Source organism: Sander lucioperca, chromosome 5, assembly GCF_008315115.2.
Source record: "Sander lucioperca isolate FBNREF2018 chromosome 5, SLUC_FBN_1.2, whole genome shotgun sequence".
In the NCBI taxonomy this organism is placed as follows: domain Eukaryota; kingdom Metazoa; phylum Chordata; class Actinopteri; order Perciformes; family Percidae; genus Sander; species Sander lucioperca.
This window is the reverse complement of record NC_050177.1, coordinates 44,380,038-44,406,152: the sequence shown is the minus strand read 5'-3', so window position 1 is coordinate 44,406,152 and position 26,115 is coordinate 44,380,038. Positions and strand designations below refer to the sequence as shown.

The 26,115-nt window shown below is 39.4% G+C and overlaps 2 protein-coding genes across 2 annotated transcripts in view; both read right to left on the bottom strand.

The window, feature by feature from the left end:
* Positions 1-3,981: 3,981 nt before the first annotated feature.
* alp3 (alkaline phosphatase 3) lies at positions 3,982-17,188 on the bottom strand. Its single transcript, XM_031283517.2, has 11 exons — positions 17,083-17,188; positions 15,414-15,530; positions 14,936-15,051; positions 14,525-14,699; positions 11,059-11,231; positions 10,802-10,942; positions 10,472-10,541; positions 8,821-8,955; positions 7,046-7,237; positions 5,061-5,177; positions 3,982-4,429 (listed from the first exon to the last, which is right to left on the bottom strand). The coding sequence occupies exons 1-11, from the start codon at positions 17,150-17,152 to the stop codon at positions 4,113-4,115; spliced, it is 1,623 nt and encodes a 540-aa protein (XP_031139377.1). The 5' UTR covers positions 17,153-17,188; the 3' UTR covers positions 3,982-4,112.
* A 7,695-nt stretch (positions 17,189-24,883) lies between these two features.
* LOC116038850 (eukaryotic translation initiation factor 4 gamma 1) overlaps positions 24,884-26,115 on the bottom strand; it is a 48,433-nt gene continuing 47,201 nt past the window's right edge. The window contains exon 33 of the mRNA XM_031283516.2: positions 24,884-26,076. Within this exon, the coding sequence (XP_031139376.1) occupies positions 25,889-26,076 (188 nt within the window). The 3' untranslated portion in view covers positions 24,884-25,888. The remainder of the gene's footprint in view (positions 26,077-26,115) is intronic.

Below are 26,115 nucleotides of genomic sequence, written 5' to 3'. Positions count from 1 at the left end.
ATGACTACAAAGCTGATTCCGCATGGCTGGTAGAACATGAGGAGATGCCATTATCAGAGCCTCGGGCCATAATGTGTCCATTCTGCAAAACTGAAACCTTCATATCTCCTTCTGTCATGAGTGCAAGAAAAAGAGTGCATAAAATAAAGACAAAAATATTAAAAATGCCAGTTAAAATATTTTCACCTTTACATAGCACATAAATGGCCAAAATGGCATGTTTTGCATATTAATATAGTTGGTTATGGTAAGCCACCATAGGATGTGCCGTAGTTAACTGCATAATATACTGTATGTATGTGTGAAAATAAATGATTATGTGATGATATAGATCAGTTTGATATAAATAATGTTAAAATAGTAAATCATAGGATAAAACAAGATAAGGGTTCCTTATTTCCTATTAATCCAATTAAAAGCTATATTTTTCTCCTTTCAAGCTTGTAAAATGGCTGTAAAACTCAGCATGGAAGTTCATTGCTGACTTTGGAAATAGTAGTTTGACCAAAAATGTTCCACTTTTTTGTTTTTGTAGCGTTCAAGCTCATTTTACAGTCTTCATCAGTGGATGCAGTTTGTTCTGACTGAACTCCATCCACTGATAAAGACAGTGAGATGCAAGTGGAATGCGTGAAACAGCAGCTGTGTTCAACTCTATTTCAGTTGGTTGGATGGATTCCAGTTGTGACACTTTTCACTAATGAAAGTATCAAAAATGTACATAAAAGCTACTGCAGCATCTGTCTATCTGCCCATTATAAAATAAATCAAGCTTTTGGTGCAAGTCAGTGAACAACATCAGTGAATAAGGTGTAAGATGCGCTTGTTTTCTGTCAAGTCAACCAAGACCCCAGGCTGCAGTGTCTGCAGAAGAAGAAAATCCAAACATGTTCAACACCAGCCTTTCATCAAGAGCAAGTCCTCTGAGCTAGGCCATCAACAGCAAAAGTGAACCAGGAGCTAAAACCTGTCAAGCAAAATTATTGAATAATATAAAAAGGCTTTTAACCAAAGCTTAGAAAACTAGCTGTTCCCTTTTCCAGGGAGCCAAGAACAGCACATAACATCGGGTCAACAAGTGCAAGGCCAGCAATGAGATTGAAGCATTCAGCCAGCAGAACAAACATGCCTTAATATCTATTCAGTTTTAGTGCTGAGACTGCAGACAAGAAGGAGATCAAGCTCCTGCAGACTTCTTGGCTTCTCGGAGGAAAATCGCATGAAGAAAATGAGGACGGATGGCATTGGAGAGGCGCCTGAATGAGTAGAGAAACAGAAGAGAAGAACAGAGTGACAGATGCTTTGACCCAGACTGCTGTCTCCAGTGGCAGAAGGAGACATCCTGTCCCCTCAGGGCTTCAACCGAGTCAGCTGGCCTTAGTGGAGAAGCAGCAAGTGTGGGACATGAGCAGAATTTGTTGGATGGACAGGAGTATTCATCTTGAGCAGGAGATGAAACAAGCCCTTTCTGCGAAGAACCTGGGTTCCAACCAAAACAAACGAAACCAAAATAGGTTATAGTTTTTTTTTTAATGGTAACAAAATATTTTCCCCACCCTCTCACTGTCCCCAACATTACCCAAACCCTCTCTGACCTATTTAGAACTTGATTTCAAATTCAATTTAATTACAGTTACACATTTTTATTTTTAATGTACACCTTAATTCACAAATATAATTATATTTTCCAAACAAAGGAATGCCTGTATAACTATTATCTAAGTTGTGTGGTGGTGGGGGTGATGGCGCAGTGGATATGACCCATGCCTTTAGTGTGGGAGATTCAGGTTCGATTCCCACTGTGATACATCAACCAATGTGTCCCTGAGCAAGACACTTAACCCCTAGTTGCTCCAGAGGTGTGCAACCTCTGACATATATAGCAACTGTAAGTCGCTTTGGATAAAAGCGTCAGCTAAATGACATGACGTGTGTTCACCCAACACTGACAGTGGTAATTATACATATAGGTTTTCCTTGATTTCATTTGTGTGTTTGATTTTCTTCTCACTTGTTTTAACCTGGTCATGTGCTTTTGCCTTGTCAATGGTAGTATCATTATTTTTTTGTTCTATTTTGTGTTTGGCCTAGGACACCAGGGCAGTTATGTGTTTTACCTGATCTATGACCTGTAGATCCAAATGTAGACATGCCGTGCCACATGACCTGTGGTGGAAGAAGTACATCTTTTACTTAAGTAAAAGTAGCTATACCGCAAAACAATCCATAGCCCATTACAAACAAACATCCTGCACTGAAAATGATACTTAGGTAAAAGTATTATCAGTAAAATGTACATACGCATCGAAATTAAGAGTAATCAATATGGAGACGGAATGGCCCCTTCCATTCTTTTTTTATATAATGAAATTATTACTGATGCATTCATTTTAACATACAGTTGATTGACTGTGTAAAGTAGTACACCACATTTATAAACTCATCCTAAATTGTGTATATACTATTTGAATGTGTACAGTAACAGGCAACTAAAGCTCTTAAATACATGTAGTGGAATAAAAAGTACAATATTTCTCTTGAAAAAGGAATAAAGGTATAAAGTAGCATAAAACAGAAATACTCAAGTAAATTAAAGTATGGTACATAATTACTTTCCACCACTGCAAATTATGTACTGTATAACATTTGAATGACAATATGCTTATAATGTTTTCTGTTCATGTATTGAGGATACTGCATGTTCAAATGTAGTAATGAGATCAAATGATGAAAGAGACCATGTGTCAAAAGAGTCAGTGTTCCTGATTGCTGCCTCGTCCTCCCTTTAAATATAACTAAATACCAAACAAAAGAAATAAAAACTCACCTGCACTTCCTATTAAGCTGTTGAGCGTCACTCCACCATATGATCTATTAATGTGTATTAACTAAATGTGTGTTAAAGATGAGAACAGGCCCATCATCTGAAACCAAAATGATGGCCCCCGGCCAGTCTAAATAAGTACAAGGAGAGTCAAAATCAGGTTTAATAAAGTCCAAACCCCAGCAGATGTCCAAAATAATTACTACAATCTGTCACCCAAAGATAAAAATAGGTGATCTTTAAATATTTTGCATTATTAATGGACTGCTGTAGTAATGTCATCAAACGAAGTCGCCGGGAGCCTCAATTAGCACTGCGGATATTGGAGAGGATCAAAGCAATAGAGTCCTTTCTACACTCATCATGCATCAAAGGTTGGATAATTTCAGTTTTATAGACTAAAATGTCATTGGCAGAGACAATATCAGCATCCTGTGTCGTTTTACATATTAAAATGTATTTAATCATACAAATATGGTCTGTCATGTGCTGTTACTGAACACATTACAAGTAATGTATACTGACAATCTTTCAAATATAAACGCAGCTAAAAGGGATAGTTCGACATTTTGGGGAAATGCATTTTTTTGCTCCTCATGAGATTTAGATTGATACCACTCTCATGTGTGTTTGATAAATATGAAGCCAGAGCCAACAGGAGATTAGCCTATTTTAGCATGAAGACTGGAAGTCAGGACATAGGCTAGTCTGGCTCTCTCCAAAAAAAATTTAAAAAAACAGCCACCTGCCAGCACCTCTAAAGCTCACTAAGGTGAAATATCTTCTTTTTTTAATCTGTACATAAAAAGAAGCTGTGATTTTACAGGGATTTATGCGCTGGAACAATTTTTTGCCAACATCAGTCACCGTGAGGTTGCCAAGCAACCAGCAGAAAGAAAGCCATAAATGTCAATACATGACATATACATTGTTTGTATGTAAGCTATAGAACACTTTATATTAAAAAAAGACAACCCAATTCTCTATTTGGACTGCTTCAGCCAAGGCAAGTTTACTTATATAGCACAATTCATACACATTGGCAATCCAAAGTGCTTTACAAGTGAGAGTGAAAGAATCATAGAGAAAATAAAACAGATTTGAAGCTGGCTGCAGTTGGAACACCTTTATTTCTCTGACTTACCGGAAGCCTTAAGTCTTAACAACAGAACTCTGATCCTGCTGAAACTACCTTGAGCAAATCCCTGCTCACTCCTCCTATGACCCGGACCTCTGACCTCCCTGACAAGTGGAGTGAGATCAATAGGATTCACTAAGGAAAAGGGACCTACATCAGCACGACAAGTGCCAGCAGTGCACTGAGGAGGCTACTGAGCAGAGCTGGCAAGCCACAAGCCGCCCCGGCTCCATTCTTATCGTTGGTGAAGGTGGTGTGAACCGCAGGTGCTTCAGTTTGCCCCTGGCAGTGCCTAATGTCGGCGCCCACGCAGGCGGCGTAGGCCATGGCATGGGCGATGTAGTTCTGCTCCTGGATGCCCTGGAAGAGGTGGGCCATAGGTCCGCGGGCAAGCACTGCCACATCCTCCCCGCTGTGGGTGGCCGACTGCATGGGGACGGCAGCCAGCTGGACGTAGTCTTTATTTTCTAGAAAAGAGACAGAAATATTGCATTTAGCCTACAACTTCTTGCGCTGCCCCCAAGTGGCCAAACTAAATCCACTAATGCAGCTTTAACTAAAGTGTGACTGAATATTTCTTACAGATGCTGAAAAGATGATGTGAAATTCTAATCATCCATGTGGGGAAAGTAAAAAGAGCAGTACTTTTATACATACTACTTTCAGTATTCATTTCTTACTGCAACAGTTACACTCCTATCTATTGAATTGTGTTGTCATATTACCTGAAGTGATCATTTTCTTTCTTGGTTTATAAAAAAATAATGCAAATGAAATTAGTAAAATGTCAGTGAGAGACAAAAAGTACACCTGATTATATTATAAGGAAAGGTCACACTGTATTATTGGACATGGATCTCAAATGTAAAGGTCATTCCAGTTGTTTTGAAATAGTTTTCTCTCTCCCACTGCGTGTTTCCACCTGTTTGTCCTTGATAGATAGAAAGATAGATAGATAGATAGATAGATAGATAGATAGATAGATAGATAGATAGAAAGTAACTATTAATTACTGACTGTTTAAGGAGTGTTTGATCAACTGAAGTCTGTGATATTCTCGTGGGAAAAAAAAACAAAGAAACATTGAGCGTGTCTTACTAGTGTTGACATCACGGATGTCTGGACGCTTGCCGTTGGTGATTTTGTGTCCGGGTCCGTTGCCGTACATTAGTGTGGTGTAAGGCAGCACATCTGTAGCCCACAGTGGAGATTTACCTTGAAAATCCAGAGAGACCATCAAACATTAACTTCGATTTATCTTTCTTATTTTTATGTTTTTTCTCTCTGCCTCAAAGTGCTAAACACATGAACACATAGGCGCGCACACACACACACACACACACACACACACACACACACACAGAGGAGGAGTCTCTGGATCCCTAGGGTGCTGCAGGAGGAGCTTGTTGAGTGTTTCTCTCCGGTTTAGCCATTAGCCTGGCGAGTCTCCCTGCTAATGGAGAGCTCAGAGTTTCACAAGCACATTAATCACTGCTGCACTGGTACACTGCTGGGAGGAGGAGGAGGAGGAGGCTAAAATAAGGATATGACTGAAAACAGTGTAGAAAGCTGGGAACACCACTACATAACATAACCCATGTGAATATTTTCAAGCCAGAAGCCAGAAAATCCCCCAAATATCATTGTTTTCCCTAGGATTGTTTTCTGTACTGGGTGTAAACGCCTCTGAAGCAGCATTTAAGACCTTTTAGGAGACACTAAAATTCTTCATTGAAAACCAAACAAGGAAAAGTCCTCATTACACTTTATATTACTTTATAAATTCCACTGTAAATGTTTCGTACCAATGAAAAACCTTCTGAGTACTACTGGTAGGGGAGAAGTACATGGAGTAAGGAGGTAACAAATTTAGCGTTTAAGAGAGACCTAGAAAGAAATTACACCACAAGTAATTACCCTGTACATATTAAAGCCTTTCGGGGTACAGACATCCCAAAAGGCTTAGCCTATATTTCCTTTCACAATAGCAATGTAATGAGCAGGAACCAAACTACGTGTGGCACAACATTCTTTTTCAACGTCAGCTTTGATTGTAAAATGGACCCAATAACTACATTACTGTTCCCCAATATTTTCACATCATTTTAAAAAACATACACATCTTTATATTTAGCTACAGCTGTTTAGGTACACTCTTTTTACCAGGCTTAGCGTAATTATTTGTGTAGCGACAATAACGTACACCATATTTATAGTAATAAGTACGCACAATACCAGGACCCATGAAAGCCATCGTTAGTTTTATTATTTGCACTTGTGCTTTTCCTATTGTGACATGTCAAAATTTCTTCTGTGTAAAAGCATGAATACATACAATGTGCTTTGATCCATTATATAAAACACTGACATCTACTACAATACAGGCCAACCAGTAAATCAGTTTAAGCCTTAATAACATCCTCTCTCGCTCCATGAATGTGTTAGGTTCAGCCCGGGTTTTACGCCTCCAAGTAAAGGACAGGGAACAGTGATGGAGAAAGAACAGAGAGTTGAAGGAATAGAGGTAAGGAGTAAGTAAGGTCAATACAGATACGCACCAAAGGGAGATTAACAGGCGAGAAAGACTGATAGAGCGAGGAGAACTTAGGGAGAATTATATAAGAGAGATAGAGAGAGATGGTCAATGTCGATGGTCAGGGACAATCAGAAGGAAGAGAGACGAGGAGAAAGCAAGGGACTGAAATAGAAAGGCTACCAGCTTATGTGTTTACCCAGGCTGTAATTGCAGGGGAGAGAAAGCAGAGGAAATGTCAAGCTGCTGGTGGCAGAGGCACACTGAAGCTGAGAGGAAGCAGGCATCACATACACACACAAAACACACACATAACAAGCACAAAATGCCACCTTGGGTGTCTATTTTCATGGGATATAAACACACCTGGAGGGGGGAATGGATGGGAGGAAAAGGAGGAATAGGGGAGAATGTCTCCTGCGTCAAAACTCAGAACTCTCTTGTCATACGTAAAAAAAAAAAACAGTGAGCTGATTTCACACGCTGGCAGTACCACATCAATCTATGCATTTTAGAAAGAGAGTAATACAGGAAGACAGTTCATAATTACCCAGAATGCTCTGCCCTCGGAATGGATATCCATTGAAGGTAACAGAGTGGGAGTGGTCAGCCATCACTATAGTTAGAGTTTCATGCTCTTTGGTGAGTTCAAGGCCCTTGGCGATGGCGTAGTCAAAAGCAACCGTCTCATGGAGTGCCATGTACGCCCGGCCAGAATGGTGAGCCTGGTCAATACGCCCACCTGACCACAGAGACAGGGAGGGGTTAATGAGGAGGGAAGGGAAAGTAATGGCTTCTGGTACTGCTTGGTAGGTACTTTAAGTGACAGAAAGGACAATTGATTCATTCTCTTCATTCAAAAGTAAGAAAAAGTGCTTGGTTTTGGAAAATGTAACCAGAAACCACTGGTTCATTTTTTCACGTATCTGTATTTAATTAGGCTGACTCAGTAAGACAAAGATTTATTTTACTCAGAAGTAAAAGAAAATAATGTGACTCAGCCACTGGGTCCAGCAAAAAGTAAACATAGTAGAGCTGTAGACTTGAAACTTGAGTCAGAATTAAATCCCAAAGATTAGGATTTGAGACTTAACTGCTGTAAATTGTTTTGAGATTGGACTGCCTAAAGACTTGACTTGAGATTTAAAGTCTAAAATTTTGACCTAGTGAAAACTGTGAATGAAAAATGAATAAGAAAACAACTATCAAGACTTATTTGATTTGTATCCATTCACTTGACTCAAACCTGGACAAGACTTTGAATTGTATCCATTGACTTTGACAACAAATACTTTACTATGACTCAAAAGTTGGTTCTGACTTGTCTTGACTGGTGACTTGTCACCAACATGCCATTGATTATTTTGAGATTTGACTCTGACTTGTCTTGGATGACTTGAGACCTGTGACTGGACTTGTCTTGAAAGTGTGATAAATCACTGAAGAGGACAGTGAAATGTATTTAAAGAGCTGTCAAGACTGTATAGCTGTATAGTTGAGCCCTTACATTGTTAGCGCTGAGCAGACTACTTGAAAAATGTCTCTTGGAATAAAACAAAACATTTGGGAAGGGGACCTACTTTCTCTTGCAAAGAATTTTAGATCAAGCTAGGGGATAAAGCTGATGTTTTTTTGTTTTTGTTTTCCGCTCCTGTCCTCTCCACCAGCTGGCAGCTGTATTGGAAAGTGAGGCAGGCTGGTTAATAAGTTGTGGTCTCAGTGAGCTGTCAATGATTGGGTGCACCATATGCCTGCTTCTATTTATACATTTGCTTGTTATTTTAAAGTCATTGTGAAGACACTCAGTAGCACCATGGAGTCCCCAGGCGGCTGCCTCAGATTAAAGAAGAGATGGATGAGGAGGCCGGTGAGGCAGCCGGGTGGAACAGAAACACGTCAGCCAACCACACTCCACTAGCACACACTGCGGCAAACTCATTGAGCTGTATGCAGAATCAATGTCAAGTCACCAGATCCACTGCAGGTATGCACTGTTCTCCAATGTGATGTATTCTGGAGGTTGTCGCTATGGCACTACCACGCAAACAAACTCAATATCAGGGCTAAAGTCGCTATAATATAAATGTAAACACATATTGATGTTTTAGCAAACCACAACAATTACCAGTGTATTCCTTTAATTGTCACCTGGGGGCCCTTTGTAATTATAACAGGATCAATGATTCAATTGATCCACCTAGAGCATCAATGTGTTTTTTCCTTATTTTTAGCAGAACCGTCACCTCTCTGCAGATTTTATTATCCAACCTTTAAAGGATTAAGTGATGGGGGTGTATGGAAGGTGGGTAAAGCTGCCGTCCTCACCTTCCACTAGCAGGAAGAAGCCTTTAGGGTTTTTCTGGAGGATGCGGATAGCCTTTTCTGTAGTCTCTACAATGGACGGGTCCATGTTTGGGTCCCTTTCCGTCTCAAAGTGCAGATCACCAGGTTCAAACAGAGCTCGGGGAGAGAAGGACAGACCAAATCATTTTTATGTAAGAAGTACAATACATCAGTTTTATCAGCCTACAGTGGAGGTGCAGCAGAAAGAAAAGCCCCATCTTCCTCCTACTACTGCTATTTTCAGCACACATGAAGTGATAAACCACAGTGTGTGAGCCTAAAATACAAAGTCTCTACACAAGTGAGCACTCAGTCCAGCATGATGACTGAATCTCGACATTTCCTCCACGCCACCACACACCACAAATAACTGAATACCTTTCAAATTTATACCGGTGAAGGCAAAGAGTAGCACAGGAATAACCATGATTTGAACATTTGGACACAAGTGGGTTACACTTGGAGCAGGGCCACTTTTTCTGCTGTCAGTGTATGCTGGTTGGTTAGAATTCCTTTACAAGATAAAGTTAAGGGAATTTCCTCCGCCAAGGAGGTTATGTTTCCGGCTCGGTAAGTCTGTTTGTTTGTTTGTTTGTTTGTCAGCAGGATTACGGAGAAAGTACTCGCCCAATTTGCATGACACTTGGTGGAAGGGTGAAGCATGGGCCAAGGAAGAACCCATTCAATTTTGGAGCGGACTTGAATCACGAGGCAGACACACAAATTATTTCTTACCTTCGTTAACATTCCAAGATAGGCCATTTGTGCTGCATTCATGTTGTGTGGGTATAATCATATTTCATGGCTAACCTGATCCAATTCCTTTGCTCTTCGTTCACACAAATACTGGAAACCAATCAATGTGTTGTTTAATCACAGCAATAAAATACAACACATCTTGTTTGTAGCGTCCATGATGTTTCCACATTACAACTTAAAGCTCAACTCTGAATATAGGACTATCCAAAGAGCACAGGAATGCACCATTGGTCTTGGCGGAGGTCTGCGCTCTCTGAGTGCCATTCTAGTTCTACAATTTTCCTGACAAGAGTTAAATGAGAAGATCAATACCACTCATATGTCTGTACCTTTAATATGAAGTTGGGGCCAGCAGCCAGTTATCTTAGCTTAGCATAAGGACTGGAAACTACATATAAAACAGATTAAACTAAAAACAGTTTTGGTCATTTGGGGGTTTAAGAGCTGCTGGTAGTGTGTTATCTTCCAAAAAAGTCAGTGAATACAATGAATAACTACATCATAATAGTAGGAAAATAACAGCAAAATGATGTCATCATGACATCATCTATAAATAGTAAACATACTATATAACAACAGTGAACCTTGCACTGTCCATAGATTTCCTAAATGGCTCACGCTGTGAATGTTTTTGCACCTTGAAAATATTATGTAGGTCAGGTACCGTAGTTTGAGATAAAACGTTCAAGACTGACATCGCTGATACAAGATGAAATAAATAAGCTGCTGAGTAAATCAAGGACACTACAAGGCTATCAATGTTGTGTTCTTCAAGGGCCTGATGGGAATGCTTTGCCTTCATATACTGCTCTGCTGCAGAAAAAAGCATAATAGGGCAAAGGGAGGTAAATAAATAAAATAAATACAAACTCACCCATGAGGTAGTCAGTGGTTTCAGGGTCAACAGCATTGAAATCTGTTTTATTCCACACGTAGTGGGCTACCTGTGTCAGGACATAAAAATGCACACACTGAGTAGTATTTGTGGTTGTTGTTAATCACAACTTGCCATGCGCGCCCCATAAACTTGAATATAAGTGGAACGAAAGTCTGGCATCAATGCAAAATTCGAATGCTGTCACTGACGTTAACACCCATCAGTCTTTTATAGTTTCCTTGCAGCAAGTTGAAAAGTTCTGAAAGAAGCTGTTGCTATAATTAAGGCTGTTTTCTTGGTTACTGTGTCTGGTTAAACAAGTGTTACCTTTCCAATTTTCATGCTCTGCCACTCATCAATGAGGTTGCGTCCGTCTTTTCTTTTGCCCCTAGAGGAGTAATCCCTGGGGTATTCGGGATCTTTTGTGCCCTTAGGGGTCATGTACTTTCTACCACCACCAATGATGACCTGGGAACACACACACAAGCACAAACACACACACATTTCAATGTAATTAACCATTCTAAAACAGAATACAATTGTTGAAAACAAATGAGAATGATCTGTGTTATGGAGAACCTCACATCTATGTCAGTGTTTTTGAGGAGCTGGGAGGCGATGTCGGTGCAGCCGTCCATCTTGGCGGCATCAGGCATGTCAGCGTCACTGTACCACTTCCTGCTGGCGCTGTGGGCGTAGCTGGCTGCTGGGGTGGCATGTTGCACCCGCGTTGTTGTTACAATGCCGACAGACTTGCCTAGAAGATTGATTTGTTTCATGCTTAATGCATAGTGGATGTATAGGCCTATTATGTACAAAATATGCACTCTGCTGTATGTTTGTGTAATATATGAATGAGTTTGCTGAATGTTTGGAAAAGTTTGAGCAATTAATGAAAAACTTTCTCAACCCCCTGCAGATACTGCATATTACAGTTATGTTAAGGTATGGGGTAGAACATACACTTTTGCCCTTTTAACCACCTTGATGCCCAACATTGCTCTTTAAATCACCGTTAAAGCCCCCCAGTGGCATTATAAAAAAGACACTGTGGAAGACAGCAATGCACTCCAGAGACACTGAGAAGCTGGAAGCAACATACAGACTGCACCAATTTTCACTGGGATTGTCTCAAACATCTATACAAATATATATATAATTACATTCACATTTACATTCACTAAGGATGTTTTTGGTTCGGTATGTCCGTTCGTTTGTTCGTCTGTCAGCAGGATAACAGAAAAACTACAAAGCCCCGATTTTCATGAAACTTGGTGGACGGGTGTAACTTAGGCCAAGGAAGAACCCATTAAATTTGGAGCGGATCATAATAATAAGGGGGTGGATACACAATGTTTTTTTTCACTTTCACTTTCGTTAGAATTTGCATTTGTGCTGCATTCATTTGGTGTTGGAATAATCGGAAATTTGTTTCCCACTGCATTAAAATTGTGAGATAGGGCATGCCTTGGCGGGAGTCTGCGCTCTATGAGTGCCCTTCTAGTTAATACTGTATATAATTCAAATCTTAACATAGTGGCTTTAAACAGCTTCACAGTTACACCGTTTCTAATTACTATACTGATTGACACATGGACAGTATATGCTTTATCTGTTTGTTCCTACCAACACTTTGAATTTCCCATTAAAGCTGTGATAATATAATGCCACTGAGTAAATATTTAAACCCAGACTGCAATTTGTATATCTGCACCACATGAATGGTATTGTTTTATGCATCCTTTTAGAAATATATTTGGTATCTTGGGTGACTCCTTGGGATGTTATCAAGAATTTCAATTTAATGATCTATCACTTTAATTGCTTATGCTATTTTTCAAGCAAAAGTGCATGGCACAAGTATCTGTTTATAGGCTCTCAAATGTGAATATTTTCTTGTTCTTTCAGTATTCCATGGTAGTAAACTGAATATCTTTGCATTTTGGACTGACTGAACATGTAATCATGGGCTCTGGGTATTTGTGAAGGGCATTCAATATGTTGACATTTTAAAATAATTTATTCAAGAAAATAATGGTAAATGTGGTTTGCAATTAGAATTTCAACAAAGAAGTGAAGTCCCTTTTCATATTTTTAATTAAACAGCTGAAGAGAGTTTATTTCAGTTTCAGATTTGAGAAAAGTCCCAAAAAATAAACATTCATTTTTGTGTAGCGGTTTTTGTTGGTTTAAATAGTCCTTTCCATCAATATAATTTAGTAGAACCATTTGAGGACTTTGCTATGAAGATCATTTCTAAAAGGTGATTATATGACACATACTTAAAATAACTTCCTTGTACTATATAACACATGCACAAATTCACACACCTGAGTCTCCAAGTGCTGTGCTGGGGTCAGGGTCATGGTCAGGGCCATGGTCAGGGCCATGGTGCGCTGTGTGTGTGTGTGTGTGTGTGTGTGTGTGTGTGTGTGTGTGTGTGTGTGTGTGTGTGTGTGTGTGTGTGTGTGTTATGAGAAATGTATGGCCGTTGGTATCACAGGAACATGATAAGAATCAAGGTGCTTCCCTTTGAAGCACATTGCCTTGCAGTGTAACCTGCGGCTGCAGGCTGCTATCGCTTTCAGTTACCTGGTGGTCCCTGATACCGCTCTGACGGGACACTGCGGCTCACAGCAGAGCGCTTGGCGGTAAAATCGGGTTTTGCTGAGGCTGTGTAAGACCTGAGGGATTTTCTTTTGTCAGGAGCCAGAACTAAAGTGTGACACGGCAGGGCTGTGTGTCAGGTATCTGCCTGCTCTCCGACAAAGTGTCACAAAATCCCATTTGTTACTTCAATCACAGCACCGTTTGAAGACATCCTGCTGCATTATCCCTTCAGAATTGTCAGCCATGGCAGTATGCACTATATTTGAGTTTATTTACATTAGCAGGAAATTACCACTATCACAAGTGCAGTAGTTGTTGTATTAGCATATTCTATTTTACATTTGACATTTAGCATAATGGCCTGACTGGTAAAACAATTACTTAATAAAGGAGTTGCCTCCTTTGAGCCTTCGTAAAACAGTGACTTTGCTGCAGTTGATCAACACTCATTTTTAAATCATTCACATACATAAATGTAAGCAACCCTTTATTTCAACCCGCTCTAGGCATTACAAACGTTAAAATGGTTTATAACACACAATGTGGTTGTAGATGTAAGTACATTTTAAAGTGATTATTGATGTATTTGTTAACAACTATAACTCCTCTGTACTTCTCCCATTACAACTTAGCAAACACCATCCGCTGAAGGAGATGCGACTAAAAACCCCGGAAATAATCTAAAAGGTGGACCTTGAGTTTTTTGTCAAACTACCATTTATAAGGTCATGAATTAATCTTTAAGCTCAAACGGAACTACGTCACATTCTGAGTCACGTGTGTTACCAGAAGTGAAGCAACGTAACAAATGCACTAATTGTAACTCACACCACAATCCTTTTCTAAACTTAACTGAGTAGTTTATGTGCCTAAACGTAACCACACCAAACATTAACGAGGTGTTTAAACCTGTGACAGTTACGTTCTCTGGTTTAGATATAAGGATAAGGACGGAAAATGCTACTGTTGGTCATAATTTCCTGCCACCGCTAGGAGCGCTACTTTATAAACACTCCCGTGGGTCGTATCAGAGGATAGGAATAAATGACTTATATAGTCGTATGGTTGGGAGGATTTGTTGTTTTAACACACTGTAAGGATTTGTTCATGTTATGCTGTTGTGCACACATCATTCATTTTCTGTTCATAGCTTCACAGGGCAGTTATAATTGGTGTCAAATACAATGTCGCTGCTTGCAATTACTTTATAGTGATTTATTAACCATTTATAAAATGTTTTTATAGTGCTTATGAATGCTTAATAGGAGGTTAAAATGTTACCAAACTGGGGGAATTATAGACACATACTTTTCCAGTGTGTGGCATCTTCTATAATAAAAACACAATGGTGATGTTTTAGCCTGTATTCTTCTTGTGGTGTCTTGTTTTGAAGGAGTTTATTTTTGCTTCTATGCACAGTCTATTGCGCACTAGTCTTACCCGCATCTTTGGCCCACTTCAGGATGGACGTGACCTCGTTGCCCTTCTGAGTCTTGCAGACTCCGTTGCGAGCCGCTGCACTAACTCCGATAGTGTTCAGGTTGGTTTTCACTCCACACAGATACGCTGTGGCTGTGGCTGCACTGTCTGGAATCTGGAAGTCCACACTGTAGGTCTGCGCACACACACACAAAAATGTCAATTTGGGCTATATACTTACAATTGACTTGTTATTTGACAATATGACAAACTTGCGATAGCACCCATGGGTGACCTATAGTTGGCACAGCAAACAACTCTCTTGGATTATATTAATGCATATATATCAATGTACTGGGCATTTACATATTTGTGTGCATTGAATGGAATGTGTGTGTGTGTGTGTGTGTGTGTGCGTGTGTGCTTGCGTGCCTTAGCAAGTCCCACGTTAGGGAAGGTGTCCATGGTCATCACTGTCTCCTCTCCTGTCTGGTTCTCCAGCTGTCCCTTGAGGATACGAGACGCTGTGTACGTTGTGATTCCCATACCTGATATACACACACACACACACACACACACACACACACACACACACATTATTAATTCCAGCCTCGATAAACTCATAACTTCCTCTACAATAATTATACAATACAATAACTGAAATGTCTCTCTGCAGTTTGTTCCTGCTGTAAAGATTAAAGTATCGTTGTACTTAGCCACATCTTCTTGTTGTGTGTGAAATATTTGTTTGCACTGCACATTGATGAAACAGACAGGAAACAGCGTAGACCAGGACCAAAATTACAAAGTATTTAAAGTGGTAGGTCAGACACTGGTTCCTGATTCTCCTTATCTTACCTTTTCAGCCAGCCAAGACTGTTTAGTGTTATTAGAGTGTTGTGTAACCTACCATCTCCGAGGAAAAACAGGATGTTCTTGGCCACATTGGTGTTGAGCTTCCTGTCCAACGCTGACTGCAAAGTCTTCCGGGCTTGTGACCTCCAGAACTCCGGGTTCTCCTCTTCAACTACAGGCGAAGACACAGATCAGACTGGTTTCAGTGCAGAAATAATAGTAGTGGTGTTAATTGTGTAATTGGTATGCTCTTTATGCTTTGTAGGTTTTACAGTATAATAACCAAAAGATGATCAAGTACAGAACAAAAGCTGCCGATTAAAGCACAACATGCTTTTTGGGGAATCGCAATTCTCACTACAGGTGCAACTCTTCTTTGAACAAACTTCAAACTTAAATGTATTATGTATTTGGTTGCATCCTGCAAAGATCAATGTGATCAGAAATTTAAAAAAAAAAAACAGATGACTGCTCTTTGTTTAGGCCCTTTGGGACTTGAATGTGTGTGTATTAGCATGTTTGTTTGTAGCTGTCATATGTCCCTGACATGCTCTCATTGTGCTGTAACAGGTAGTTTGATACAGTAGTCCACTAACAAGCAGTAAATGCTGATCAGCAGCTAGTTACACAACACCACAAGTACTGAGTGTGCTGATTTGAAAAGTTTGGAAGCCCCTTACAAAACGAGTGGGTAGGGAAGTGCACAAAAAGAGTAAAGGATTGTAAAGGATGAAAGGAAAGGTGGAAGCTGAGGAATCCTTAAGGAGGAAAAGGAAAACCAAAATGAGGGTAAAAGACAACACAAAGTTAGAGGAGAAAATAAGCGCTGAATAGGTGGTGATTAAATTTTAAAAAGCACACGGAAAAATAGAAAGGTGAGGATCATACATCAAGCTCAACATTTTCAGGCCTTTGTGATCCGAAGGAAAAACTTGCTGGTTTGTGTGTAAGGAGGAAACAGTTGGAAAACAAAAAAACTATGTGCAATTTATGTACCTTCACTACTGAAAATGTACAGTTGAAACATTTGAAATAGTTGAAATACTAAAGTTGTAGTTGAGGCGGCAGTCGAAATACAAATGCTGAAAGAAGTTGAAATAGCTGTTCAAGTGGAAGTGCTGAAGGAAAGTCAATGTGTTGGCCGAAGTGTAATGCAAGCTGTTGGAATAGATTGTGTATGAACAATGGCAGTTGTGGTTCAAAGGTGAAGATCCAAGACCTGAAAGGGTTTGAAGTGTCCATCAAGGTATAAGCATTGAAACTGCTGAAATGTCAGTTGAAGAGAAAATGATAAATGCAGTTGCACTGTTAGTTGATTTGTTGGTGGTGAAAGCAGTTGCATTGTCAGTTAAAGACTAAGAGATGAAAGCAGTTGAACTATAAGTTGAAAGAGTACGAGATGGAAGTTTCCAGAACAAGTATAAGGATGTTAAACCTCACAAACAAAGTCCAGCAGAAGAAGAAGCTGAAGAATAATACAAATAAAGATAAAAATGTATGTAAAATGTGTGCATCACTGAAGTGTAGTTTGTAGTTTTGCTTATTTAAAGCTAATGTACTTGCACTTACTATTGTTGTCTGGTGTTTGCACCTTCAGGGTTGAAAGCACTTAACTGGAAGTCGCTTTGGATAAAAGCGTCAGCTAAATGACATGTAATGTAATGTAATGTAACTGAAGTGAGCACACCGACTAGTTCACAAAACAGGTCTTCTTTTTTTCTTACCTTTGGCACTAGACAATCCAAATGCCACCAGCAGAAAGAGAGCTGAGATGACCACTCTTGTCAACTCCATGTTCAAGCTGGCGAAGCGCTCCTCTAACCTTCCCAAAGATCACTTCCACGACTGAAATAATGCTTGTCTCCAATCACACCAGCTGCCAATCGTCTTTAACAGCATAAATGCATAATTACCCATAGGCCTTTGGCAAATTTATGACCTGACTGGAAAATGTGTCGCGGTGGGGTTGGAGTCAAAAATAGGTATAACAATGCACAAATAGCTAAATGACTGAAATAGTAAACGGATAGATAAGATTCTGTATATGTGTCAGTTTGAACCAGTAAACAGTATTTAACAGTTTAAATCTAAGGCATTAATTATTGACAGTAGTTAAAGCTTTATATGATAGTGTTTAATGATAAGAACGTATTTAGGGCATTATTTATGACCCTGTGCTAAAGATCAAAGGAATGGTAGGGAATGTACCAAACAGCTATGGAAGGAGTGTGTGTGTGTGTGTGTGTGTGTGTGTGTGTGTGTGTGTGTGTGTGTGTGTGTGTGATTTTGAATCATAAATGGGCTGTATCCGACAGATAATGCAGCAGGGGACATGGTTATGTAAGTGAGAAAGACAGAGTCCGCTGGGTCTGAGCTGAATGGCACAACCACTCAGCCATCTATTTTTCAATGAATACATTAGCTAGAGAAGAATATTTGTATCTGCAATCATGTTTTGTTTGATTGCTTGTCAAAAATTTCTCCATCACTGACGGTGATGAAAAAAGAGGTAACATGGCAACTGATGCAAAAGCGTGTTCTTTCTACTTATTCAACAGGTACCATGAGTCACACTGATAATGGGACATTTATTGGTGTACCCTAATGTTCCCAATTAGTTCACTGATTAGCATTGTTAATGCGGAGGGGCAGTTGATGACGAGGACTGTGGTAATGTTATGCAAAATGAGTTAAAGACAGTGAATTATCTGAGGATTGTGTTTTTTTACAACTGTCAATGGAAGCATGTAGAGCTTCTAAAAGGAAAACATTTACATGTGGAACTACTGATCATATACTATAATACTGGGTGTGGGGGCTTCACATGTGAAGACCTAACACCGTAGTGGAAACAATTCAAGATATCTGCATCTTTCACAAAGGACATTTTAAATGCAGTGTTGGGAAGTACATTTACCCAAGTACTGTAGCCTACTTAAGTACATATTTGAGGTATTTGTACTTTACTTGAGTATTTACATTTTATGTTACTTGCTAATGAAATATTGTAGGCTACTATACTACTATACTATATTGTACCCTACTACATTTATTTGAAAATTGTAGTTACATTGCAGATTCAGATTATCAATACAAAATATTATCAACAAATAAAATGATGATGAATTATTATAGGTTAAGATAAGACTTTCTTGATCCCTGGAAGGAAATTCACAGGCTACACAGATTTACCAGCTGCAACATTAAAGTGATATGTATACATTGTCCTAAAATGGACTGTTATGCATAATGATTACTTTAAAAGTAAATTTACTGTTGGTAGGCTATTATTTCGATGACAATACTTGCTTGTTTGTTAGTACTTGTTTTTATTGTTGTTTATAGTTACATTCCACCACTGATAACAGACCTGAGTACTTCTTCTACCACTGGGGAAGGTACACTGCGTGGTGAGTTGAACTGGCTGACATGTTGTCAACCACTGTGTCCTCACTGGTGTTGGTCTCAGCAGCCAGTGGGACTGCAGACTGTTGCACACACACCCGCTGCCATCTGCTACAGGGTTATGATTCATGATGGTATGATGTTAGCTCATTACCTTGCTGTACACACGGCCATGTGTGTTTGTGTGCAACTGCAATGATCCACCATGGGGAAAAAAACGGGTCATCATGACAGCTATTAGTCGGGTAGAGAAAAAAAGTCAAACATAACATAATGGACGGTTCTAATGTTACAAGAATATAGTTACTGGAAAAAATGGACAAAAAATAAAAATGTCATTTAAAGAAGACATTTTGATAAATATTCACTTTCTTGCTGAGTGTTAGTTGAGAAGATTGATACCACTGTTATGTCTGTACGCTAAATATGAAGCTAGTTGGTTAGCTTAGCATTAAGACAGCAAGCAACTTGTCTGAACTTCAGAGGTGCTGGCAGGCAGATTTTGTTTCCTTTATACAAGATAGCTAGCATTTCCCCAGTTGCCAGTATTTTTGCTAAGCTAAGCTAGCTAACTGTTTCCTGGCTGTAGCTTCATAAATAGCGAACACACAGCATGCTATCTATCTTCAAATGTATGCCCTGTGGGGTATGCTGATGCGTCAGGGGAGCTTTATTATCACTGGCCCCCAGAGTAAATCCTGGGAGGTCTTCAGGCAGCCAGAAAGAGAATGGCTCTGTTTAAATGCTGTTATATGTTGGTCCTAAACTCACAATAGTCAATTTAAAGCCCCAAAGAGAACATTTTCAACATTTTAATAGTAGAAAATGAGAAGATGAGCCTAAATTCTCCCGTAGGCCTGCAAGTAGCTTTAGCCTATGTTAAGGATACTCCAAGTGTCATGGCATTGGGAGGTCAAAGCAATTCAGCCATTTAAACCCTCCACAGCTGGATGATGACTGGTGCATCCAGGGGCCAGGCTCAGTCCAATCTGAGTCCATGTTCCACAGAAGTAAATATCTTGTAAAAGGTGAATTTGTGAACTTAAAAGTGGCTCTGTCACTTTGTCAGTCTTTGTCCCCTCCTGTTTTTAGATTTTTATTTACAAAAAAATGGTTGTAGAAAGATATATTTGACTCAATTGTCTTCAATCTCACGTCTTTTCCATCAAACACAGATTGTAACGTATGTTTCCAATATGAAAAGCTAATAATTACTATTTTACCTAAATGTATTATATTTGGATATGTTTTTTGGGTGGGGAATTATTTCAGAAGAAGCTGTCATGAAAACCTACTGCTATACTGAATGTGGGTAGTATACAGTGTAAGGGCCCCCTCTAGTGTATTTAAGATGATACTTTAGTTGAACTCAAGTGAGTGTGAGGAAGAGACCGATGCTGTCTCCCATTCCATACTTCACTAACCAGCTGAAAGAACATGGTATAAGATATGAATAATAAGTATGATATACGTAATAATATCTTAAAGTATAGTGTTATATATGTGCAGTACTGTATATGTAAATTTTTACAAACTATAAAGTAATAATACAATGCTAGGACATATATAATAACAATAGAAAATAACACATGATACAGCATATAATACAATTCTAACAACATAGTAGTTATAGTGTATTATTATCTAGTGATATAATATAAAGTGAATGCAATGTCACTTGAAGTGTCCCTTGACCTGCGATAATTTGTTTATTTCCTTTGTGCATTGCATTGTGGCACAATAGTGTACATCAACAGCACATTTGAAAATCAATTGTTTCTTAGTATACATACTGAACTTTCTGAGTGTTTTTTATTGTATCACTTGTCCATTGTAAACACCCTGCAGACACAGGAAAAGAGCACAGCTAGAACTGGGTTTTTGATATTTGGATAAGTTTTGGATTTACCTGCCTCAGTTCACCCACAGAATACAACAGATGAAATCCTGCATCCCTTCTTCAACAGTCAACAGATGTGCACAGAAGGGTGTTCTGTAAACCATTTAAAACCCATTAACAGGCTGCAGATGCAGATAATACTACTGAAGAAATGTATTTAAAAACATTTTGCAGATGGCTTCAAATGATATTCAAGCAATATCCACAAACCATCAAGCAGATGTGCAATCTTAAGTAAATGTCAAACGAAAAACCAGAAACTCATCTCCTCATAAACTTACATACTGCTTTTTGAATCATATGCAGCCAGTCTCTTGTTTGTTTGCTGATGTAGGGAGTTGCTGGAGGTCAGGGTCCTACAGGTCACGTAGGTTTGTCTTTCAGGGGAAGATCTGGACATTAGAAACATTCACATTTAGCACACATGTTCACTGATAGTGCCTTCACAAATCAAACACATAGCCTACAGAAGAAAAATAATTTTTTTCAAAATTTGTAGATTTTGTTGCTAACAAGCTGTAGAGAAAGGTCTGGCAATGCGAGACTACTAACAGAGCAACTTTCAATAGGTGTAATTTAGTAGATTAATACATTCCAACAACCATGTCATCATCTCACTGTTTACTCATCTAATGTGTCAAGACTTTGTGAAGTGATGGATCTCACCACTGCAGATATGGCTATTACTTAAAAAAAAACCTGTGCATTCATCATCAGAATAATAGTAAACAATTGCACAAACATGCTGATCTGATGAAATGGGAAAACAAAAATATCTGCTAGTAGGAATGCAGTGTCAGTAAGTCCTCTCAGGATTTCCCCTCTGGATTCTGAACTATAACAAACTGTACAGTGCCTGTCTGGCTGCTAACCTTTTTTTATAATGTGTATTATTTGCTAGTGTCTGGGCCCCTTTACACAAGCTTTGAATGGCTTACCAGGGTGTCCCATTTCACATATCTTCATTATGTTCTATGATTGTACTTGTCTTTTAATTTTTTGTGAATAAATTGAACCTTGAACCTTCACAATACACTGTGCAAATATACTTTGGAAGAATTACATAGAAAGGAATGATAGGTCTACCTATGACGCAACAGTGTGAAAATTTCATCTGAAAAGTGGGACCAGCTGACTGTGATACTGCACCTGAGTGAAAGCAAGTTGGAGATAAGGCAGAGCATGGCAGCAGGGATAGAGCAAGTCTTGTAACAAGAGAGATAAACTGATAAAGGCAGTTTGAAATTATGGCCTGACTCTGGGTAAGGTTACACAGAGGCTGAATTACAGCCTACAAAGGTTTCTGCTGTATTATGTGTGAAGTGTTGCTTAACAGAGAACATCTGAACAGTTGAACAAGGAAACGGTTATGAGGTAGATGGGACTCCAAAAGTGTGTGGGCTGTGCAACAGAGCTCTGAAGTGATCAAATATAATCGACTGCCTGTAAATGTTGAAAGTAAAAATGTGTAAACGCTGAGTTGCTAAGTTATTTTTAGATTTTTTATTTGCTGAAGTGGTTTGCTGAGCATACACACTCTTTTGGACCAAGTTGCATTTAGGAGCGGTCCAGGACTACCACACTTTCTATTTCTGGCTGGTGTTGGGGGCTGAGAGCCAGAGTGAAGCCCACTCCCCTCCCCAGCACTGATATTTCTACTTCTTACTGTCTGGGGACTTGAACAACTTTCTTGCAATATGTTTACTTCTCAAGCTTATTCAGATGATTACACCTAGTTCTTCTGACAAAAAGGCAGTGATACATAAGCATAAGAACAGCTTTTTGAATAACTACGTTGGACAACAGTCTAAAAGCAGTGATTTCTGTGTCGCTGCTTAAGAATGCAGTTTTATTTCGAGGAGAGGCTCCAGCTAATCTGGCCTGCATGTTTTTGGACTGAGAGAAAACTGGAGCATCCAGAGGGAACCGACATAAATGCAAGGCAAACATGCACACTGACCATTCGTAGTGCGAGTGCATGGAATTTATCACTGCTACATACAGTAATTCTGTACTAAATCATGTCTTTAAGTGAACATTAAAATCTTAGTGAACAGGTCTCCTGCCAAAAAAATGTAAAAATACTCTCGATCGCTTTATGGCTCCTGTTTGATAGAAATTATTTGTGTTCTATTTTGTGGTGCCTTAACCAAGTGCCAATGCTAGGAATAAGTTACATGTACTTTTATGTCCAAAAGCTACCAAGCTTGATGCTGGTTACAAGTGAACACCCATTCTACGTATCTGGGGTTTACAGGACAAGACAGACACAGCTGTAGAGTCTGACGTGCCGCACTGCAACCACAGAAACCAGCTCTCTATCTCAGTTTAAACCTGCCCTTCTTGTATGTGTTAGGTTCATGAATGTTGGATGAAATCAGCGATTATATCAGCAAAAGAGACTTTTTTTTAAATACTTTGAGAAAATTCAGCAAATCATAATTGTGGCAATGGATAAAATCATTTCATTAAGTTATAATTAAAAATGCCCCCTCAAATTAGGCTGTATTAAGAAAATACTGCGGTGCTCCAAAACTTTAGGATGCAAATAATTTGGTTTAAAATGCAACTTTGGCAAAATTATTTAATAGCACCATATTTGGAGAATACACAATAGAAACCCATTGCAATCATTCAAATCCTGTGTATGGAAACCTTGACAGGAAGAAAGATTTAGAGCTTTGCAGAATCATTGTTGTGTTTCTGTTTATCCATCTGAAACTTTGTTTGAGCCAACTACTCATGTAACCAAATAGCAAAGATTGGAGGATGGCCAAATTTTATTTTCTGGAGTTTCCCCAAGAAGTCCAACGCTGTGTGTTCAGTCAGTGTGAAGCCCTGTCTGTGCAACAACCACTTTAGAAACAGGGGGATGACATCACAGCTGCTTCATCCATTTTCTCTAGCCTGTTGTCCGAGCTACCAGTTACATTATTCCTCCCAGCAACCACGGCCCTCTTGGCCAGCTGAAGGGCTTTAGTCAGCAGGCTGTTGGTCACAAGACACTGCCTCAAGGACTTGGAGTACCATCAGTGTCCAATCAAGGATATCATAGAACAAATGATACTACTGCCCCCATGACTTTAGACTAGCTGGGATGGGAAATTGTTTGAACGCTTGTTAGAATTAGGGGTATCAGAGGCCAGCTGAGAAAGAGGGGCACCATCTTAAAATGTGACAGCTTGTGTTTGTAATGAACGCCAGTACAAGAGTTGAGCGTTTAGGTTCATTAGTTTATAGTTTGACAAAAAAATAAATCAAGGTCCACTTACTAGCTTTTCCAGAGCTGTCGACCGCTGAATCTGCCTTCATCAGTAGATGGAGTCTGCTCGGTTGTCATCCCGTGACCTAGGTGACACAACTGGGTGTTGGGGAAGTGATAGGGGATGACAGAGGAGCCATCTCCATGACAACTAAGCAAACTTCATCCGCAGATGACGACCATGAGATGTGGGTTAAAAGCTCTGGAAAAAGCTAGTAAATAGACGTTGACCCTTTTTTTCTGTTAATTCAAAAAGCCTATATAAAACTGTGGCACGCTGCAAGTTAATATTAGGTGGCTGCAGGGGGAATGTTTTTGGAAATTCTGACTGGAGACGCGGCATGCCCATAAGAAAATAAAAAATAAAAAGAGTAGTACACAAAACATTATAAAAACCACATTCGTGTAATTCACAGAGCTTACTTTGAATGGCTTTAAGAACACAAGCACACCAGCTGTGTTGTGGGGCAGAATAGAGGTAACGTAGTATTTAGGATCAGATAGGCCAGTCCCACATTAGCAGGACAATCCGCCTTAAAACAGTCTTCACAAACGCACAAGTATGGGAGTTTTTCTTTTATTGGCAACGATCTTTATTATCTCTTCCAGTTTTGGATGTGAAAAGAGGCATTAATTTTACTTTAATTAAATATATTTTTAATAAAGTAAAGCAAAAAAGTATTTACAAATTTTCAATTAAATTGTAATCAATGACTTGGGTTGGATAATTACAAGCACCTTCTGCCGGCTGAGGAGAGAAAAATATAAATATAGGGAAATGACTTTGTTTAAGATGAGGGGAAAATAACATGGCATTACCTAAGCATTGTTCTTTGAAAAAACAAAAACGAAAAAAAAACAACCATTTATATATTTACAGAACTCTCCTGAAATGCATTTCCACTCATGGAAGCAGAAAAGGCCGTAGGATTCGTACTGTTTAACTTTGTTTTTTTAAAAGTTCTTTTTCATTAAAGTGGATTCGTTTGTATACTTTTTTTCAAGTCTTATTCATTTTATTTTATGTTTTTTAAATCCCACAACAGGCTTTGTAGGAGGTTGCTGATGTGAGCCTTCACTCTTGCTCTCCCTTTCAGTCCAGAGTTTGTTTTTTGAAGCGCAGGAAACAAGTCAAACAGACACATGGGAGGGTATTTCGGGGTTTAGGGTACCCCACAGCAGCAAAATGGTCAATGTTCATTGCCCCGCTCCTCAGTGACACTGTCCACATAAAGTCTGTGAAATCCTCGGGAGTCAACAACCGTTTACTTTAACTCCTGTCCGAAATGTCCGTTACACAGCTCTCGCCACTCTTCTTTGTAGTTTTCTATTTTATTATAAAATGCACACTCCAACCATCCAACGCCGGAAAAAAGAGAAACAAAAGCTTGCCGTCTACATAAGCGCCTCATGTAGCTCAAACACCGTACACGTGACATGACAATGTTGCTGTGCCGTGTTCACATGCTAAAGGATGAAGTCATCAAAAATATAGATGTGAACAGCCTTTTAAAGGTGTTTTAAATATCTGTCATTAAGCAGTGTCTTGAATAGTGTTGCTGTGGCGAGGACAAGCCATTTGAAAACAGGAGATAAACCTCAAAAAAATACTGAAGGAAACAGTATTATCTCCCACGGCTTGTAACGCTTCTCAGCATTCTCTTTCATAACTAATCTCTCTATTTAATTCTGTAATTTAATTCATTTCAAAAAAGACATTCAGTTGCGCAAGGAAAAACAAGAAACCCCCCGAAAAAACAAAAAAACAAAAAAATAACATGATCGAACGTTCGATCCATAATACAATCTCTCCCAGATGAAGAATTTTTTTCTTTCTTTTTTTTTCTGTTTATGCAGAAGGTTTTTGCTGACTCGGGGTCTTCTGAATCATCCACAGAACGATTGCTCTCCCCAATGATCCTCTCTGAACTCCCAACAGTTCTCCCAGCGGCTCGAGGGGCCCCTAGCTATTGTCGGACTCGTCCTCGTCTTCGGCCTCGCGGAGCCAAGTGAAGAAGGCGGTGACGGACTTAAGAGCCACGCCCTTGCCCTGCTGCTCGGCGGGGTCTTTGCTAGATTCCCACTTGTAGAAGGCATCCTCTTTGATCACGTCCTCGTCGTAAAGAGTGTCAAAGAACATCCGCAGCAGATCTGAAGGAGGGAAGAGACGAATAATGTTCACAAGACATT

Excerpts from the sequence above, each read along its gene's own strand:
- alp3 (XM_031283517.2), bottom strand. The coding sequence starts at position 17,152 with ATGGAGTTGACAAGAGTGGTCATCTCAGCTCTCTTTCTGCTGGTGGCA. Across the intron at positions 11,232-14,524 it reads GAAGTGGGCCAAAGATGCGG|GCAAGTCTGTCGGCATTGTA; the intron begins GTAAGACTAGTG and ends TCAATCTTCTAG. Across the intron at positions 7,238-8,820 it reads CTTCTTCCTGCTAGTGGAAG|GTGGGCGTATTGACCAGGCT; the intron begins GTGAGGACGGCA and ends CTCTGTGGTCAG.